The sequence below is a fragment of the Euphorbia lathyris genome, chromosome 6, assembly GCF_963576675.1.
Source record: "Euphorbia lathyris chromosome 6, ddEupLath1.1, whole genome shotgun sequence".
Taxonomy (NCBI): Eukaryota; Viridiplantae; Streptophyta; class Magnoliopsida; order Malpighiales; family Euphorbiaceae; genus Euphorbia; species Euphorbia lathyris.
In genome coordinates, this window is record NC_088915.1 from 75,131,470 (window position 1) to 75,151,295 (window position 19,826).

A 19,826-nucleotide genomic window follows, 5' to 3' on the forward strand; every position below is an offset into this window, starting at 1 on the left:
ACATTATAAGGTCTCTATCTTTTATCAATATTAACCATTTAGTCCTTCTGTCTAGTTTTTTTAGATTTTTAACTGAACAAATCTTAGCTTTCAAGACAGCCATAGTAAATACAAAATGGTCATGTTACTCTGTTATTTTCTGTCTGTCTGTTTATGCCAAATATAACGGTTAAAAATCTAGAAAAAAATAGACAGGAGGACCAACGGGTTAATATTGACAAAAGATAGAGATCTTATAATGTGTTTTTCAAAATAGGGGACTAGACAGCGTGTTAGGTAAAAAGGAGAGGACTAATAAATTATTTACCCTTTTTTTTTATAAGGAACTAAATAACTTGGTTTCAAACTCATATCTAACTTAAGCTATGCGAGACTCTTAACTATCCAATACAATTTTAATTAATAATAATTTATACATTTAATAGAAAATATTAAAGTTTTATTTTATTTTATTTTTAATGAATTAAAATATTCTAGATATTAGTTTTTCGATGTCTTCTATGGTTACTTTGTTTTTGACAAAGTAAAGCTTATTTTGTTTTTTTCACCATTGGATGATGGTAGACTTTAACAAAGTAAGTTCATCTAATAGTAGTAAAAATAATATAAGACTTACTTTGTCAAAAACAAAGTAAGTATAGCCTAACTTTATGTTAGATTTTTATTGATGTATTATCAGTGTGTAAAAAATAATATCAAATTGGATAATTTATCAAACATTAATTAAAATTTCACTAATTTTGATAACTCAAAATACAAATATCAACAAATAATAGTTCAGTAAACAAAAACTAAAATTTTAATGCTTTTAACACCAAGGCCCGTTAATAAATTCGGACTCAAATAATACCCAAATTCCAAACCCAAACCCAAACCCGATCGAGCGGCAGACACCAGAGAAGAGAACGGAGCTGTCAATCATATCAGAAAGAAGCAAAGCATCGTTAGTTTACTCTCGTTTAAACACTCTACAGAGACGTAATCCTACTTCATCATCTTCCCTATAAATTTTCCGGGAAATTATACTTCCAATTTTTACTGGAATCTCATAGAACTAGGGTTTCTTGTTTTTGAGGATTTCATCTCATTCTGGTAAGTGGAATTGATTTTAGATCTTGTTGACATGCGATACTTGTAGTTTATTTTGGTAGAGGTGTAGTTTTTTTTACACGCTGAGCATTGAATTGGGGTTCTTGTTTTTTATTACAGGAATTTGCGGTATCCGGAATTTTGGGATATCAATGGGCTTGATGGTAGTTGTGCACTGATGTCACTGTTCTGGATTGTAATTCGTCAACTTGCAGAGATCGAAGCAATGGTAATTAGGTTAATTTTTTAATTGTATTAGTTGTTTTTGCTTAATGCGATGAAAAAGGGATTGTTTCTTGTTAATTATATTGTTTGTAGTTTTCTGCAATTGCTAAATCTACTGAGTTACTTAATGGAATGCAGCTGTTGTCTTAGATATGTTTTAATTTGTTAACTTGTATGTTTATGCTCATTGAGTGATGCTGCACTTGGACTTCGCTTAATTTTGCTCCTCTTGCATATGAGCTTTTAATTGAAGTCCAGGTTGCACAGAAACGCCTCTTCCTTTCTGCATTTTCGTTTCCGTGCTGTATCGGTTTCTGCCCAACGTAGGTTGAAGCTAACATTTGTTCAATGAGTTGATCTGAATGAGTTGATCTGAATGGTTGCTTGAGAATCATCTTTCTCTGTTTTTCTATGCTATCCTAATCCTAAAAATAGTGAATGGAAAGTAGAAATATTGTGTCCACTGTGATTTCTGTATAAATTTAATATGATGATGCTATCTAGAAAGATTCATACTTGTTTGTTTTTTTTGTGTTCTTATCGTGCACCAGGCTACGTCAAAAAAGGTGATCACAAGGGAAGAGTGGGAAAAGAAGCTCAATGATGTAAAGATTAGAAAAGAAGACATGAATAAATTAGTGATGAACTTTCTTGTGACTGAGGGTTATGTTGATGCAGCTGAGAAGTTCCGAAAGGAATCTGGAACTGAACGTATCCTTAGGTCATGAGTTTTTATTTTTAGCGGAAGTTAATTCTTATTTTTGGTCTCTGATGCACCTCGATGATGTATTGTGTGAATATTGACCTTTTCTTATTAAGAAAAAAGCAGATATGGATCTTGCAACGATTACTGACCGGATGGCTGTTAAGAAGGCGGTACAATGCGGGAATGTTGAAGATGCAATAGAGAAAGTTAATGACTTAAATCCAGAGGTGGGATGCTTTATCAAGTGGTGACTGACTTATTATGTCTATCTTTATTTTTGTTTGCAAAAACTGTTGCATGTTGCAGTTATACTTGGTTGGCTCACATATGCACTTTATCAATTTTCTTGCCTTTTAAAATTTTAGCGCAGGAAAGAATGATGCTAATTAGTTGCTGTATGGTTTATTATTTTCTTGCGATGTTTGTGACGGTATAATTGCATTTCATTCCTTTTGATTTTCCTCATTTGAAAATTTTGGATGCAGATATTAGACACAAATCCCCAACTGTTTTTCCATCTCCAACAACAGCGGTTGATAGAATTGATTCGAAATGGAAAAGTAGAAGAGGCTTTGGAGTTTGCTCAAGAGGAGCTTGCACCTAGGGGAGAAGAAAACGTAATTCCAGATTGATCATATCTATGTTGAAGAATCTTCTCTTTGTCACTTTGTTAATATATTTCAATTTCACTCATTCGCTGGTCTTTTTAACATTAAACCATGATATCCACAAGTTGAAGAGCCATATTGGTCTAGTTGAGGGGTTTAGCTGACCAGATCTCGCTATTAAATTTCATATTTTCAATGCTTGTACAAGACTTTGAGACAGTTGAAATTTTTCTGCAGCAAAGCTTTTTGGAAGAGTTGGAGAGGACTGTTGCGCTACTGGCCTTTGAAGATGTCAGCAACTGTCCTGTTGGAGAACTTCTGGACATTTCACAGCGCCTAAAGACAGCAAGTGAAGTGAATGCAGCCATACTAACTAGCCAGAGTCATGAAAAAGGTTAGTCTTTGTTGTTTATCACTGTTTCACATTCAACTCAACCATTTGGTTTTTAACTACTCATGGTCTTAAAAATCACAGACGACAGATACCTCCATTTTAGGAAATTTGAAGGGTATCTTTTCGTCGATCAAATTAGGAATGACTTGCTGAGTTTGTAATGGAGTAATAGGAGAAATCAAAAGGCAATACTTACTACTTAGTATTATTTTCTATGGGTCAAGCCTCAGTTCACTAACTGAAACTATATCTAATCTATGCAAGAGTATCTAATTTAGAGAAGTTATTTCTCTCTTTGGCTATTAGCATTTCTTGTATGCTATCATTTATCGCTAGTGGTGTATTATTTAGTCTACTTTAAGAGAAACATGTAACATAACACCAAGTCACCAGTGATGAATGAACTCGAAAATTCAAAATTTACATACAAGTCAAATAGAGGGAAAAAGGATATTGTTTCGTTTTGAAAGCTTGTAGAAGATGATCTAGAAAATATTAGGGATTTATTGAACATGTGATTAGCATCGATCCACATCCTAAGAAACGAGTTTTCAAATTTTAAGAACCAGGTTCCAATTATTATTATTTTTTTAAAATTATGGAAACCTGGCGATAAATGTTTCCTACAAGTTTCTAAAAGTTTCAGTTTCCGAAATGGATACGGAAACTTGAAACTTTAAAATCAAATTTTTTTGTGCAACATAGCTACGAGGAGTTAATATGAATCAAGTTTAACCAAAATGGTTCTTCATCTGAACTTTTTTGAAAAATGCAGTTGGCTCCTTAAATTTCTTTCCCCACAGGGTATTATTGATGCCAAGTGCTCAAACTATTTATAAATGTTAACACTGAACCTCTATTATTTTGTTTTGTATATTGTACCTTCAAACTATTAGAGTAAATTACACCCATGGTATCCGCACTTTGTCTTGTTTCCCACTTTGGTATCTAGACTTCCCTTTTGCACATAAAAATACTCAAACTTAGGGATGACCAGACAATATGGTATGACCTGCTACAACATGTTAACTATTAAAATGTTGACGTGGCGCAGTTTGGCCAAGTCTTTAACTTAAACGTGGGAGCCACCTAAGTTGTAAATACAATTTTGTCCTTTCTTTCCATATCTAATCTTTCCTTTCTCTCTTTCATTTTCATTCTTCTCCCTCTAAAACTATTTCTTACCTCTTTGAATCCCTAAAAACCGAAGAAGATAAAAACAAAAAAAATTCAAGAAACCATTCTATTCTATTCAATAAAAATGAAATCAATCCTTTGGCAAGAAACTAGTGGAATCGGAGGACAGAGAAAATCTCCATACCGGTAGAAGAGTTAGTATCAGGAGCTAAAATTTGGCTTGTTTGGAAATATTAGTTAGAGAGACAGAGAGTGAGAAAGAGGGAGCTGTTTGGAAATGTCAGTGACGTCTGGTTCACAAACCCATTTTCTTTCATCACTAATCCTGCTTCTGTTTCCACACCATGAGGAAACACACAGTTCCCAAAATAATTATCCGGTACCATAGGATTTAACCTTGATCTACAATCTGCCATGAATCCTAGTGTCAATTAAGATTCAAACCAACCCAGGCTTTCTAAATCCGTGTTATTTACAATTTTCTTAAGTATCAGGGCGTTTTGGAAGTATCGGTGACCTACTAGTTTATAGCCGTTTGATCTGAATCAGGAAACGTATATGTTTGAATGTACAATTGTAATGCCAGTAAGTGATCAATAGTTCAATACAATTGAATGCAGCAGTCTTCTTTGATTCTTCTTTGTTTTTATCTTCTTCTACTACAATATTTAGAATTCAAAGAGAGAAGCAATTGTTTGAGGGAGAGAAGAATAGAAATCAAAGAGAGAAGGGAAAAATTAGAGATGGAAAGGGAGGGTAAAATTGTCTTTACAACTGAAGTGGGTCCCGCATTTAAGTTAAAGACCTGGTCAAATTGTGTCATATCAACAATTTTAATAGTTTTTTTTTTTTTTTTAATAACAAAAAGTTTAGGTAAGGCTAGGTCTACCCACTTCCAATTACCTATCAATAAGGGCTAAATTTTAACAAAGTGGGGAATCAAACCTCAAACCTGACGATTCAACTCCTTGCCACTCGGATCAACCCTCATTGGCAGCAATTTTAATAGTTAACCGATTGTAACATCTAGGTACCAAAATGTGAAACAAGATAAAAGTTCGGTTCCATGAATGTAATTTACCCCAAAGTATTATGTTGGTTATCTTTCAACCCCTTTATTATGAGAGGTCAATATCATGCAACATAATAGAACATTAGGGACTCAATCAATATTGACATTTATAATACAAGGGCTTAGTGCATAATAGCAGAGGCTCAATAGAGACCATTCATTCATAAAGTCTAAGGTCCAAATAATGCTTTTTGCCTCTCTTAAAGTGTAATAAACCATAGGAGTTATTGCTTTCATATGCAGTAGTAGTCATCAATGACCTTCTGTTGTGGAGGTGAATGTGATTTATGTAGCAAGAGAGAAGATGTTTGTTCTGCGATTACGAAAAACCGAAAAGAGGGTTAACTAAGCGGGCCTTTTCACACTGACGTGTTCTGCATTTGATGTCTGAGCTGTTTGTATTTGTAACTTGTTCATGTCCTTTAAATGTTGTTTGCATCAAATCAAATGCTAAGTTTTTTTTTTATTTGGCATTACCGCAGACCCAAAGCTTCCGAGCTTGTTAAAAATGCTGTTGTGGGCTCAGAACCAACTTGATCAGAAAGCTGCTTATCCTCGAATAAAGGATCTATCTACTGCCACGCTCGAAGACCCTGCTGTGTGAAAAGGCTGAGCTTCTCGGACACACGATTGAGCGAACACGTAGGGTTTGATGGAAGAATCATCAGATTTTTCCTGTCCTGTTATTACAACATGACTTTAGGTAGTTGTTTTGTTGGATGTTGTTAGAGTTCTGTCCCTGCATATTGTCTTTCCTTTTCTGAAACGTTTCAATGGCCTAAAGCCGTCTTGAAATTTATTTGTTTGTGCAATTTGCTTTTCTATTAAGATTCTTCCACATTCAATTTACATTTCATCTAACCATAAAACTAATTGTCATTGTCTTTCATATGTATGGAACTGGAAATTATGCTATCAGAGATTACGGTTTCTTAACAACATTACAAATAATTATTGTGAGTTCAATGGAACGCATTATGGACTTGAGCCATAGATCTTAACAATTGAATTGATAATTCGTGTATTTCGAATTGCATTTTAAACGGTTTGAAAACATCTGAAGAGCTTCTAGCAATCATGAAAATCTGGAAGAGCTGAAGTTGCAAAAAGCTTAGGGTTGTTTGATAAGTTGTTAATTAATGTTGTTGTTACTTATTGTGCTAATCATTAGCTGTTTTACTTCCGAAATAACTATAACTTCCGAAATAACCATAAACAGTTATTTATGCGAAACGGAAGCAGATGGTGTTCTGGGAACTTGTTACCCTTTTTCTAATTTAGTTGCTACTCCATAATAAATTGAACCAAAATGTCAATAACCCCCCAAAATAAAAAGGATGGAAAAGGTAACCAAACCACAAAAAAAAAGATGGAAAAGTAGGAGACAATTCATTCTAACCACAAAGTACTTTCCTTTCTTTACCAAATGATCAACACAAAAAACCTACACTAGAATTGATGTAGCAATTAATGCTACCAAAACTAATCTCCAATAAACAAAAACATGAACACCAAATTGGTCAACATTCTGATTCTACCCACACAACATAAACCCAAATAGCTTTATTATTCCCATCAACATTCCTTGCACTTTTCACTTCATATCTTCCTTCTCCCAAGTGACAACATCCACCATCATCAAAATTTAAAGCATAGCTCGAAGGATCATACTGAAACTTCACATTCTGTTTCCCTCCATTGTTCTTCACTGCTTTCTTTACTGCTGCTCTTGCTCTCCAAAATAGACTCCTGCATTGCTTCTTGCTACCATCTACCCATTTCAACCTCCCAATCAAACCCATTTCCACAACCATTAAAGACTTCAACTTTATTATCAAACTCAAAGACCCAGACAAAATTACTTGAAATAACACTAGACAGAATGAGGAATTGGGTGTTTTTATAGAGACAGAATGAAACCCTTGTCCCACAAGCATTAAAGTTTTCAACTTTATTGTCAAACACAGGAACCCAGAACAAGAGAATGAGGAATTGGGTGTTTTTTTATTTATAGAGAGAGAAACAAACCCATTGGGTGGTTTTATAGAGGGGGGAGAGAGAGAGTAGGAGATGTCTAAGAGAAGATGAAAACACAAACACCCAAAAAAACAAAACAAAATGGAGAAATGAAACTTTAGAAGGAAGGGAATGGGGGAAAGAAGAAAAAGCAAATCTTTTGGGGCTTTCAAAGAAGCTGCTACAGCTTGAGCTTCAGCTGCTGCCAGTATCCATAGCCATGTGCTTTAGTTGGGAATCACATTGGGATGCTCAAATTCCATCATATAATACAAGAAAAAAAGGAGAGAGAGAAAGAGAAAGTGAGAAAAAACAAAAATAGCAAATGAAAGAGAAGCCTTTCTCTGTCTCTCTTTTGTGGTTCTATCACTATCACATAGTAGGAGAGGTCCCAAAGTCTTTAATTTGCATTTCTGAATTCAATTTAATTGAAATTCTCATTGTGTTTTCTGTTTCTTTAATTACCCCTTTACTTAGGGTGCTAATTAGGTTGTAGAGAAGGAAGAAAGAGAGTAAAACTAAACTCCAATCATTTAGTGATTTAAATCTGTTAGTTGACTAAGTAATTGTTAAAAAAAAAAATTCTTTTAGAACTCAATTTATACACTATTTTCAAACTTGTACAATTTTGTAATTTGGCATTTTAGGTTTATATTTCCTTTTAGAATGTGATTGCATCTTATAATCCTATGACATTTAACAAAAGTTGAAATTTTTAAATTCGAATGAGTGAGACAATATCTAGTTTTTTACCTATAGTGTATGGTTAAGTTCATAAAATATTACTCCCTCCATTCTCAAATAAGTATCGTTTTAGAGTTTTTCACACAAATTAAAAAACATAATTAATATGCACTTAAATTAATAAATTTACATGGATTAACTAAATAAAAATTCTCTCTCCTATAATGGTTGGAGAAAAAACTTTGAAAACTTAAAAAACACATAAATCAAGACAAAATTTAAATGCTTAGACCAAAAAACTATACTAAATTTTATTGAAAAATGAAAACGACACTTAAAAAAGAACAAAAACAATTATCTAAAACGACACTTATTTGAGAATGGAGGGAGTAATTAGTTGTTTTGATGGAAAAATTGTTATAAAGAAAAAGCTATTTTCTAAGATATGTTTATTGTTTATTGTAGAGAGAAACATAGAAGAAGAAGTATGTATTTCCTTCCGAAAGACTGTATAAATAGAATATACAACCTTAAAGTGTAGGGCTAAGATGAGTTAGAGATAGTTACAATAAAACTAATTGAAGTTGGAATAGTTAAGATAAATATAAAGATAATCTAAAATAAATATCTTAACAAACATATAATATCAAGGACCATGTCAATCCTTATCACGTTCTCTCAAAATGGGCAGCGAAGATATGAGATTATAATTTTGTGTGGCAGCAGTTTTGTAAGAGCGTCTGTAAGCTGATCAGAGGTGGAGATATAGGCAACAGACAGAAAGTTAGATTGCACATTTTCACAGACAAAATGATAGTCTAAAGTAAGGTGCTTCATCTTCGAATGAAAGACTAGATTGAGGCATACATAAGTAGCTCCTGCATCGTCACAATAGATAACTCGAGCAACAGCTGATAACAAGTCTAATTCTTGAAACAGAAGCCGTTGTGCCTACTACAGCTCGGTATTCCTCTTTCATGGAGGATCATGCTCTTCTATGATGTTTCTGAGATGTCTAAGAGACAGGACTTCCTAAAATACGTAGTGTAAGTAGTAGTCGAGATATAGTCATCCCACGAGCCCAATCTGCATCAGATAAGGCATAGAGTTGTAGTGGAGAGTCACGGTGAAGAACTAATCATGTAGTCAATATGCCATTTAAGTAGCGAAGAAGACACTTCAAGACGAGCATATGATCTTCGGTTAGGTGGTGCATGTACTGAGCTAGTTTATCAACAAAGAAGGCAACATCAAGCAGAGTTAAGCTAAGATATTGTAGACTACCAATCAAGGCACGAAACTCAATAGGATCTGGAATAGCTTTTCCTATTATATTTATGCTATAAAAAATATTTAGAAAATTGTTCAGCAAGAAAGTTCCACGTAAGAAAGCTTCATGTTTCAGTAAGGAAGTTCTATAACTGTAAACCAATGTTGCTCCCTACTGTTTCTTACCCACTAACTCATGTTTCAGCTCCACTACCAAATTTGAACAACCGTTGTATAATTGTGGATTTAATTGAATTATTACATATTTCAGCCAATAAATCAGTCCAAAACTTCATACTTTGCATAAATTTTGACGGAAAAAAAGTAATTAACAGAATAATATCAGATTTAAGCTAGAATAATTGATAAAGTTATCCATTTGACCCGAATTTCATCAAATTATATAATTTAGACCGAATTGAGTAATTAATTATGAAATCGACCCAAATTAAAATATCGGTTGAAACAATTAGTAAGAGACAAAATTGAGTCATTTTTATGTTTGGTTTTAGAATTAAGTGAATATAATTTTAGTAAGAGTAAAATTTGAGTAACCGTAGGTGTAATTAAACCAAAAAAAAATTCGACATATTTGTAACAATCTGATTCAATACTATGTAGATATTGTCCACTTAGCGTCCAAATCCAATATTTTGGGCCTCACCACTTTAAAATATGCATACATGTATCAAATCCACACCTTACTGATAGCCTCAGTCACTTTTTTTATGTGAGATTCAGTTCACTCATGTCCCCGAGGTGGCAATTTCTGACACGAAAACACGATTACAGAGCCAACCCGACTGACATGACACGATTGACACAAAAATCATTTTTCTAGCATTTATAACATATAAAACCATATGGAACATAGATATGAGATAACACGATTTTGACACGAAACACGATAATTGCCAGGTCATGCTCCTTGCACATGTCTTCTATTCCGTCACCAACAACTTTGAACGGTGTTGTTACAATGGCTCTCAATGGATGTACACATGTAACATCCTACCAAATACCATGTAGATATTGTCTGTTTTGGACCAAATCCAACATCTTGGACCTCACGGCTTTTAAAAACGCGTCTACATGTATTGGAATCACATCTTACTAATAAGCCTCAATCACCCTCTCTCCATTTTCAATGTGGGATTCAGTTCATTCCTGCCCCATTGTCATCCCTTAGAGTCGCTCATTGCTTACGCATTCTACCCTGCGCCACACACTCCGGACCGAGTCGTTACAAGCCCACCAACTTTCGCTTGGTTCGTCCCCGAACAACACATCGTACGTGGAGAGTCGACTCTGATACCAATTGCAACATCCTACCAAATACCATATAGATATTGTCCGCTTTAGCCCAATTCCAACATCTTGGGTCTCACGGCTTTAAAACGCGTCTACATGTATTGGAATCACACCTTACTAATAAGCCACATTCACTCCATCTCTCCCTTTTCGATGTGAGATTCAGTTCATTCATGTCTCCATCGTCATCCCTTAGAACCGCTCCTTACTCATGTCTTCTATCCCGGCGCTACTCATTCCAGATCGAGTCGTTGCAACACAAGTTGATAATAGAAATTAGAAAAATCAAAATTGAATAGAAGATGTGATTATTAAAAGAATGACACAACCAAAAAAGGAAATGTGTAAATTTCTCAAAATCAAAGGTTACCTTTAAACTCAATTGCCATTAAATTGTGGTTTTTGATTTTGATTTTGATTTTTGTTTTTGTTTTGATCTAAAAAACCATTTTGCCTTTTTCTATATTCTCATTAAATTCTCTTTTTACTTGTAACCAAATGATAAAGTGTCTCTACCACCTTTCTTTTTTATGCTTTTCTTTATATCCCTATTTAGTATTACGTCTAGTCTACTTCCATGCAGCTTGTTGGTGGACCCATTTCACCTCTTGTCACTCTCCGCCAATAAATATTTGACACGTACTTATTTTTATACCCATTTAGTTCAATATGAGAAAATTACAAAATATATACTAGTTTTATAAATAGGTTTAATAACTTCCGAGCCTCCCAAAATATATATTACAATTGACCCACAAACTTAAACTTATTACAATTAACCCCGTTCAAATTACATATTTAGAATAAATAACCCCTTAAATAGGTTAATAATTATAATTTCAAAAAAAAATATCCTTTAGTTAATGTATCAGTAGATTAGTTAGATTTACCAACCGATATTTTGGAAATCCTGATATGATATTATATTGAATGTTTTTTTTTTGGATTTAGATGTTATTTATTTCAAATAAACAATTTGAGGAACTATTTATTCCAATTGAGCAATTTAAAGGGTTATTTGTTTCAAATAAGTATCAACTTTGTTCCAAATAAGCACGTTGATGAGGTTAGTTGTCACAAGTCTAAGTTTGGGGTATTAGTTGCAGTTTGGGACAACTTGAGGGACTCTGAAGGTATTAAACCTTTATAAATATTTATATAAATTTTGTTTTATTTTTAAAATTTTCTCTTCCATATATTGACTCTTCTTTTATCTTTTTATTTTATTTTATCATACATACTCACTTTGTGTTTAAATGAATTGGTGTATTTTTGTAATTTATATAAAAAAAAAACTTAATTTAGATATTTTATTTGTTTGTTTATAGGGATAAGTACTAAGATAGCTTTAATGTTTTATGGGAAGAGCTAAATTAGCCCATCAATAAAACAATATGATTTCAATTTCAACATTTGTAAAATCACGTAAATTAATGTTTTACTAACAGAAATTGATACTGATATGGGTATCTAGTCGACTAGACGAAAGGAGACGAGTGGTGTAAGAAGTCGGGTAAAAAGAGCAAAACACCGGAGCAAAGAGGAAGACGATTATGTAAAAAACAAACCCCACATAAAGCGTGGATGTTAAAGATCAGCATCAGAAACTCAGCAGCCAATCCACACGCCGTGTGGGATCTTTAAAATACCTTGAAGAATAGATTTGACTCTCACTCTACCTTTCCCATAATTATAACTTTGTCACCTCTTATTTACAACCACTGCCATTACCCTACTTACAAGATTGTCACCCCTTTACCCTTAACTCATTTTACCCTTATCTTTATCCTTTTAATTAGTTATGTAATTTACCAAATAGGTTTTGAGATGATATAGATTCATTTCTTTCTTTATAATCAACTTAACTTTTGATGAATTAAAAATATAGCCTTCTTTTTTAAGCTTGTTACGATTGTCATACCCTCAACAATGAGAATTTTCATTTCCTATGGATTTAGTCCATGAACCCCGTAATTAACTCCTAATTTAGCTAGAGAAGAACCCTCTTTATTGATTCAAGATTAAAATCAACTCGTCCAAAACCGATCTGTATCGGATACATCATATAATTGTGTTGCTAATTCATATATATCTAGGCATCACGTCATGCTCCTACACTAATTCATAAGGGTGGAAGGATTAACGGCAAAATCATCTGATGTAATATAACTCCTTTTCCCATTCAAATGTGGCAACAAAAGCTCATGGGCTACAAGTTATAGATTTTAGAGGGAGACTCAATCTATCATAAATAATAGAAACATCTCACAGAAAACGTTATGATTCCATTCTAATCCACAGGTGTGGAGGGATTAACGATAAAATCATATAATGTGTCAATTTTTGTTAGTACAATTTTTTTTTCATTCAAATGGGATAGAAAAAGTTCAAAGGCTACAAATTACAGATTGTAGAGGAAGACCCAATCATATCAATAATAATAACATTGAAAAAAAATAGGACAAACAGAAAGATAGAAACAACTCACATAAGACTGGTAACTATATTAACAAGACAATCACCAGTCATGTTGACCCACAAAATATGAGAAAATTACAAAATATATACTAGTTTTATAAATAGGTTTAATAACTTCCGAGCCTCCCAAAATATATATTACAATTGACCCACAAACTTAAACTTATTACAATTAACCCCTTCAAATTACATATTTAGAATAAATAACCCCTTAAATAGGTTAATAATTATAATTTCAAAAAAAAAATATCCTTTAGTTAATGTATCAGTAGATTAGTTAGATTTACCAACCGATATTTTGGAAATCCTGATATGATATTATATTGAATGTTTTTTTTTTGGATTTAGATGTTATTTATTCCAAATAAACAATTTGAGGAACTATTTATTCCAATTGAGCAATTTAAAGGGTTATTTGTTTCAAATAAGTATCAACTTTGTTCCAAATAAGCACGTTGATGAGGTTAGTTGTCACAAGTCTAAATTCGGAGTATCTGTTGCAGTTTGGGACAACTTGAGAGACTCTGAAGGTATTAAACCTTTATAAATATTTATATAAATTTTGTTTTATTTTTAAAATTTTCTCTTCCATATATAGACTTTTCTTTTATCTTTTTATATTTTTTTTATCATACATACTCACTTTGTGTTTAAATGAATTGGTGTATTTTTTGTAATTTATAAAAAAAAAAAAAACTTAAATTAGATATTTTATTTGTTTGTTTACAGGGATAAGTACTAAGATAGCTTTAATGTTTTATGGGAAGAGCTAAATTAGCCCATCAATAAAACAATGCGATTTCAACGTTTGTAAAATCACGTAATTAAATGTTTTACTAACAAAAATTGATACTGATGTGGATATCTAGTCGACTAGACGAAAAGAGACGAGTGGTGTAAGAAGTCGAGTCAAATGAGCAAAACACTGAAGTAAAGAGGAAGGCGATTATGTAAAAAAAATACCCCACATACCGTGTGGATGTTAAAAATCAGAATCAGAAACTCAGCAGCCAGTCCACACACCGTGTGGGATCTTAAAGAACAGATTTGACTCTCATTCCACATTTCTCCTAATTATAACTTTGTCACCCCTTATTTACAACCCCTACCACAATCCTACTTATAAGATCTGATTTTACCCATATCTTTACCCTTTTAATTAATTATGTAATTTGCCAACTAGGTTTTGAGATGATATAAATTCATTTCTTTATTTGTAATCAACTTAACTTTTGATGAATTAAAAATATAGTCTTCTTCTTTGAAACTTGTTAAGATTTTCATACCTTCAACAATGAGAATTTCCATTTCCTATGGATTTAGTCCGTGAAACTCGGGATTAACTCCTTCTAGTTTAGCTAGAGAAGAACTCTCTTTGTTGATTTAAGATTAAAATCAACTCGTCCAAAACCGATCTGTATCAGATACATCATATAATTGTGTTGTTAATTCGTATACATCTAGGCATCACGTCATGTTTCTACTCTAATTCACAAGGATGGAAAGGTTAACGACAAAATCATCTGACGTATCAATTTCTGTTAATATAACTCTTTTTCGCATTCAAATGTGGCAACAAAAGCCCATGGGCTACAAGTTATATATTTTAGAGGGAGACTCAATCATATCATAAATAATAGAAAATCTCACAGAAGAACTAGTAACCATATTAGCAAGACACGTTATGCTTCCATTCTAATCCACGAGTGTGGAGGGATTAACGATAAAAATCATATAATGTGTCAATTTTTGTTAGTATAATTTTTTTTTTCATTCAAATGGGATAGAAAAAGTTCAAAAGCTACAAAATACAGATTGTAGAGGGAGACCCAATCATATCAACAATAATAACGTTGTAAAAAAAATAGGACAAACAGAAATATAGAAACAGCTCACAGAAGACTGGTAACTATATTAACAAGACAATCACCAATCATGTTGCCTTCACGATACAAGTGGCAGCATCGTAAAAATAGAATGAATGAAATTTGTTAGTATAACTTTAGCCATATCATTTCACGAATATTGAAACTGAAATTGCATTATATTAAATTAACTCTTTTCTAAAAACTTTAAACGTATTTAGCTACTTTATATTTTAACCTAATTGTGTAAAGATATTCTAGAATTTCTTGTCAAAATAAGCCTCTTAAATATATGGTGTCTCTCTCACTATGCTTAATATGACATATTTATTTGAGTTATTATTGCTCTACTTTTGTTGTTTTTTTAGTAGTTGATAGATATTAAATAACTAAGGTCCAACCCGAATCCAAGTTGACCCCGATTTTTTATTTTAAAAAATGAAAAAAGTAAAAAAATAAAAATAAAAACCATTATTTTTGGGAAAACTTTGAATTTTATATTTTATTACTTTTATATTTCACTAACTTATTTTTCTATCAAAATAATAGAAAAGCTTAACTTTAAAATTCTTAATACAAAAATTATTATAATCATACAAAAAAAAAATATAGTGACGATGAATCCATAAAACTTATTCGATCCACCTAACTTGGATCATTTGGTTAAATTTGATTTAACGCCCAGTTCGATTCTCACAACATTACTATTAGATATGGAAATTTAATTTTTTATAATAAAAAATATCATGTTAAATGCAAATAAAGTTTTTTTTCTCTTTGAGAAAAAATGCAAATAAAGTTAATAATGCACTTTTAACATAATTTTCACAATTAATTATTATATTTAAATTGAAACTTAATGTTTATAACTATAACTAATTAAATGTTTAATGTGATAATTAAGATATTGAATACTCAATATATAATTCTTACCATAAAAAAAAGAATACTCAATATATAAAAACTGGAAAATATTAGAAACTAAGGATGTTCTTTTTTTGTGGTATTAATATAAAATAGGTTGGATAAAAGAAGAAAAATATCCAAACATCATAATATAATAGAAAGATTCTTTTAAAAAATAAAACTTCCACAAATTAAATCTCAAACTAATATATCGATAAGGAAAGAAAGTGAGTATTCTCACACTCCACGAACAGATACAGAAACTAAAGTCTTAGCTAAGTAATGAGCTGCAGAATTCACTGAACGATTGACATAAGAGATTGACACATTATCCAAGTCTTTAAGAAATTGACACACTCCTGAACCACATCGTCCTATATGATAAATAAATGAGTCAATTTATTAATGGCTTGAACAACCGAAAGAGAATTCGATTGAACTACCACATTTTTTTCTATCTGATAATTTAATCCATGATAATGCTTCCAAAATCGCTATTACGTAAAAGAATAATGAACCATCCAAATTTTGAAGGAAAAAACCAATCAAACAATAAACTATAGTCATGTTATTTAAAACTTTTTTGGGATAAAAGAACATAACTCCTTAAACATGTAAGATAAATAAATTATAATTAAAATTTATTAGGTGCATGAAATCAATTTGATCATGACAGAAATAAATGAAATAATATAACAAGTTGAATAAAAATATGTAAAACGTGAAGAATTAAAAATATTTATAGTTAAAAATCTAAACTAATTATTTTTCAACAATCTTTAAAAAAAAAAATTATTTTTCAACAATTTAAATATAGGATATAGTTTTAGTAGATAATATAGAAGATTGGATACAGTACAATGGAGCTCAGGTGGGGATGAGTCATTGGTGGACCCCAAACATACTATAAGTGGACAATGGATGCAATTGGTAGCGAAAATTGACCTAACATACACCATATACAGGGAATTAATAATTCCAACATAAATAATAAATGGTTTCTGTTTGTCAGTGCAATTATTTCTAAATCAACATTTTATCCATTTGCAGCTTTTTTATACACATTTTCATCTTATGGTATTTGCACATCACTCCAATAATTATTATTTTTTACAAAAATGTTATATACTATTCCATTAAATTACAAAATATAAATACAATAGAATAATTTATAGAATAAAACCTCACATGAAGAAAAAATCTTAAGTACCTACTAATTATAAAAAAAAAAATCCATAAAATTATGTAAGACATTTTAATTTTTCTGTAAAAATATTCAAAAAATATTCAAAAAATATTAATTCAACACTTATATATCACCTAAAACATTATTAGGGAAGAAAACTGGTTATTCCCTATTCATATCTATTTACATGTCTCTTTTTTTTTTTTTTTTTAAGGAAAAAACTATCTTTCATTAAGCTAAATCAGAAGAAATAATATCCTGCAGCTATAACGGGGCAGAAAAAGACACAAACTCACTAGCACTGGACATGGCATGCCGTGCAACGGCATGGGCCCCCTGTTTGCTAGGCGCAGAGAAAAAGACACTGTATAATCGTGTCGTTTACTTAAAAGAAACTTACAATCCTGGATAACTGAACCAAAAACTGATAAATCTAGACCAACAGACCTGATACTGTTAACCACAATCAAGGAATCACTCTCAAAACAGACATTAACACAGGTCAAGTGAATACACCACAGAATAGCTTCGCATAGAGCAATTGCTTCAACTTCCCTTATTTCATCAATTAATGGGAGGAGTCGGCTACGGCAAGCCATGAAAGAACCATCAGAGGAGCGGAGTAAGGCCCCTACACCGCTTCGGGTCTCGGAGCGGAACTGAGCTGCATCACAGTTACACTTTACTGCGCCTGACGGGGGCCGAGTCCACCTTCTCCCGTGTGGCAGCGCTACCGTTGTGGTCATGGCGCTGTTCAGGACAATGGCGGCAGGAGGAGAACGACGGGCTAACCTGCATATGCTTGCGACTCCCGCAGCGTGACATTGCTGCCCGACGATGCTATGTGTGGCACGCCAGCTAGGCTGGCGCGGCAAAGATGAAAGTGGGCGGGCAGGGGCCGCGGCAGGAGACAACAGCGTTGATGAAGAGGCGGCATTTGGCAGCAGCATTGACGTAGAAGTGACATGTGGTGCGGCAGGTGGTGCGTTGGGGTGACTAAGGGCCGTCGTAGTGGTGTCATTGACGGAAGGAATTTGATTGATGTTGCGGTCCCGTGCCGTAGCTTGAGCTTGTCGCCAAACGCCAAGGTAATTGTATGAGAGTGGGATTGCCGCCTCCGGGAGCTGCAACTTGATGTCCCAAACTAGTTGGTTCCTTTGATTCCATATCGCCCAAAGGGTCATTGCCACACTAGTTAGAAACTCGTCGTCGTTGAACGTCAAAACCTGCAAAATAGAACCCGTTAGATAATCAGGTTGGAATACATCCGTATTGATCCCGGATAGGTTCCAACATTCCTGGGCGTAGAGGCAACCCACAAAGAGATGGTAATCATGCTCGACATCGGTATGACAAACAATGGGTTGGTATTGTCATTCCCCGTCCAGCCAACATGTGCCTTGTAGCTAAGCATCCTGAGGCCAGTTTCCATACAAACAACTTAACTTTCGGCGGAATATGCAGTTTCCAAATTCTACTCCATCCCCCATCAGGAACGGTTCCACTATGCCCACCACACTGCACTCTATAACCTGATTTACTCGAGTACATCCTGTCGCGCCCGTGCCCGCGGATCGCGAACTGTTTATATATTCGATGTGAGGCTCCCGCTCTACTGGTTTATCAACGGTACTGGATAGTCCCTCTAGGGAGACTATTCAATGGGTTTTCGAGTCGCCACCAATCAGTTTGACGGTCTGATTGGACACCGATTTGATTCCGAATTGACCCATCCGGGTAAAGTTCGGATAAGGTAATGGTCTGCGATGATTCTAAGCTCGGTTTCCGGTTACGTGTAGGGAAGAGACATAATCTCACCATACCCCGCCCGATAAATCGGTACTGTTGTACTTCTGCGTGCTTGTTTTACGTGTTCGTGTTTACTATTGCTTTGAAGGGTCATTAATTGTATATATTCAAGCCATTGGCAACGCTTGCAAGGTTTTCGTCGTATGTTCATCGGGATTACTATCCAGTGATCAACATGATATGGTCGTTATATAATCGCTATACAGCGATCGAATATTAAACATAATAATGTATGGTTTATCAATTATTTATCGTTTATTTATTTAAATCATTATTCAACGATTTAGATGATCGGATTTTATAATTACTATCCAGCTATTAAACCCGATGAAAGAAAATTATATATCATTCTATTTAGAAAAATGAATATTGAAAGATTATTGTATAATATATGATCTTATTATTTATCCGGACCATTATTCAACGGTTTGGATAATCGAGTCAATTTGTAAACACTATCCAGCGATTAAACCCGATATATACTAGAATTATCATATTTTATTATTGCATGGTTTATTAATCGTTTATCGCGTTTTATTATCTTACACTTACCGTGCATATGATTTGATATAACCGTATGCATCGGGTGATAGAAATAAGTGAAAATTCGTGATTGATCTATATCGCCTAGAATTTCGAATCACGTTAATTTTAATTTAAAAGGCGCTCAATAAATTAAAAAAGAATTCGGATTAACTAAAGAATAAATAAACTATGTTAATAGAAGTCAAATTAACAAAGATGAATTTATTTATGAAACTAACCTAAATTATGAGTAGCTAAAAATTAATTTAAACTAAAATAGAAAAATGAAATTCAACTAATTAGTTAACTATTCTAATAACAGAAACTAAAACTTAATAATTATAATTAGATAACTAAAGTGAGTGGGTTGGAAACTTGGAAGAACAAAAAATTGAAGGATCAAATTGGGCTTAATTTAAATAAGTAATGGCCTGATTAAGACATGGAGGGGCTTGATTGACGGGACTAAAATGATCATGACCAAATCAGGAATTAAACAAATAAAAAGGGTTAATTTATAAATAAACAAGGGTAAATTAGGGATTA

The 19,826-nt window shown here is 33.0% G+C and overlaps 1 protein-coding gene across 2 annotated transcripts; it reads left to right on the top strand.

Moving 5' to 3' along the window:
* Positions 1-912: 912 nt before the first annotated feature.
* On the top strand, positions 913-6,053 carry LOC136233803 (protein GID8 homolog). 2 transcript variants are annotated; one of them, XM_066023492.1, is made up of 7 exons: positions 913-1,092; positions 1,210-1,318; positions 1,866-2,025; positions 2,144-2,247; positions 2,506-2,637; positions 2,866-3,022; positions 5,714-6,053. In XM_066023492.1, the coding sequence occupies exons 2-7, from the start codon at positions 1,268-1,270 to the stop codon at positions 5,833-5,835; spliced, it is 726 nt and encodes a 241-aa protein (XP_065879564.1). In that variant the 5' UTR covers positions 913-1,092; positions 1,210-1,267; the 3' UTR covers positions 5,836-6,053. The 2 variants fall into 2 exon arrangements, with proteins under 2 accessions (XP_065879564.1, XP_065879563.1); XM_066023491.1 differs by having other exon boundaries at positions 914-1,092; positions 2,141-2,247.
* The last annotated feature ends 13,773 nt before the right edge of the window (positions 6,054-19,826 follow it).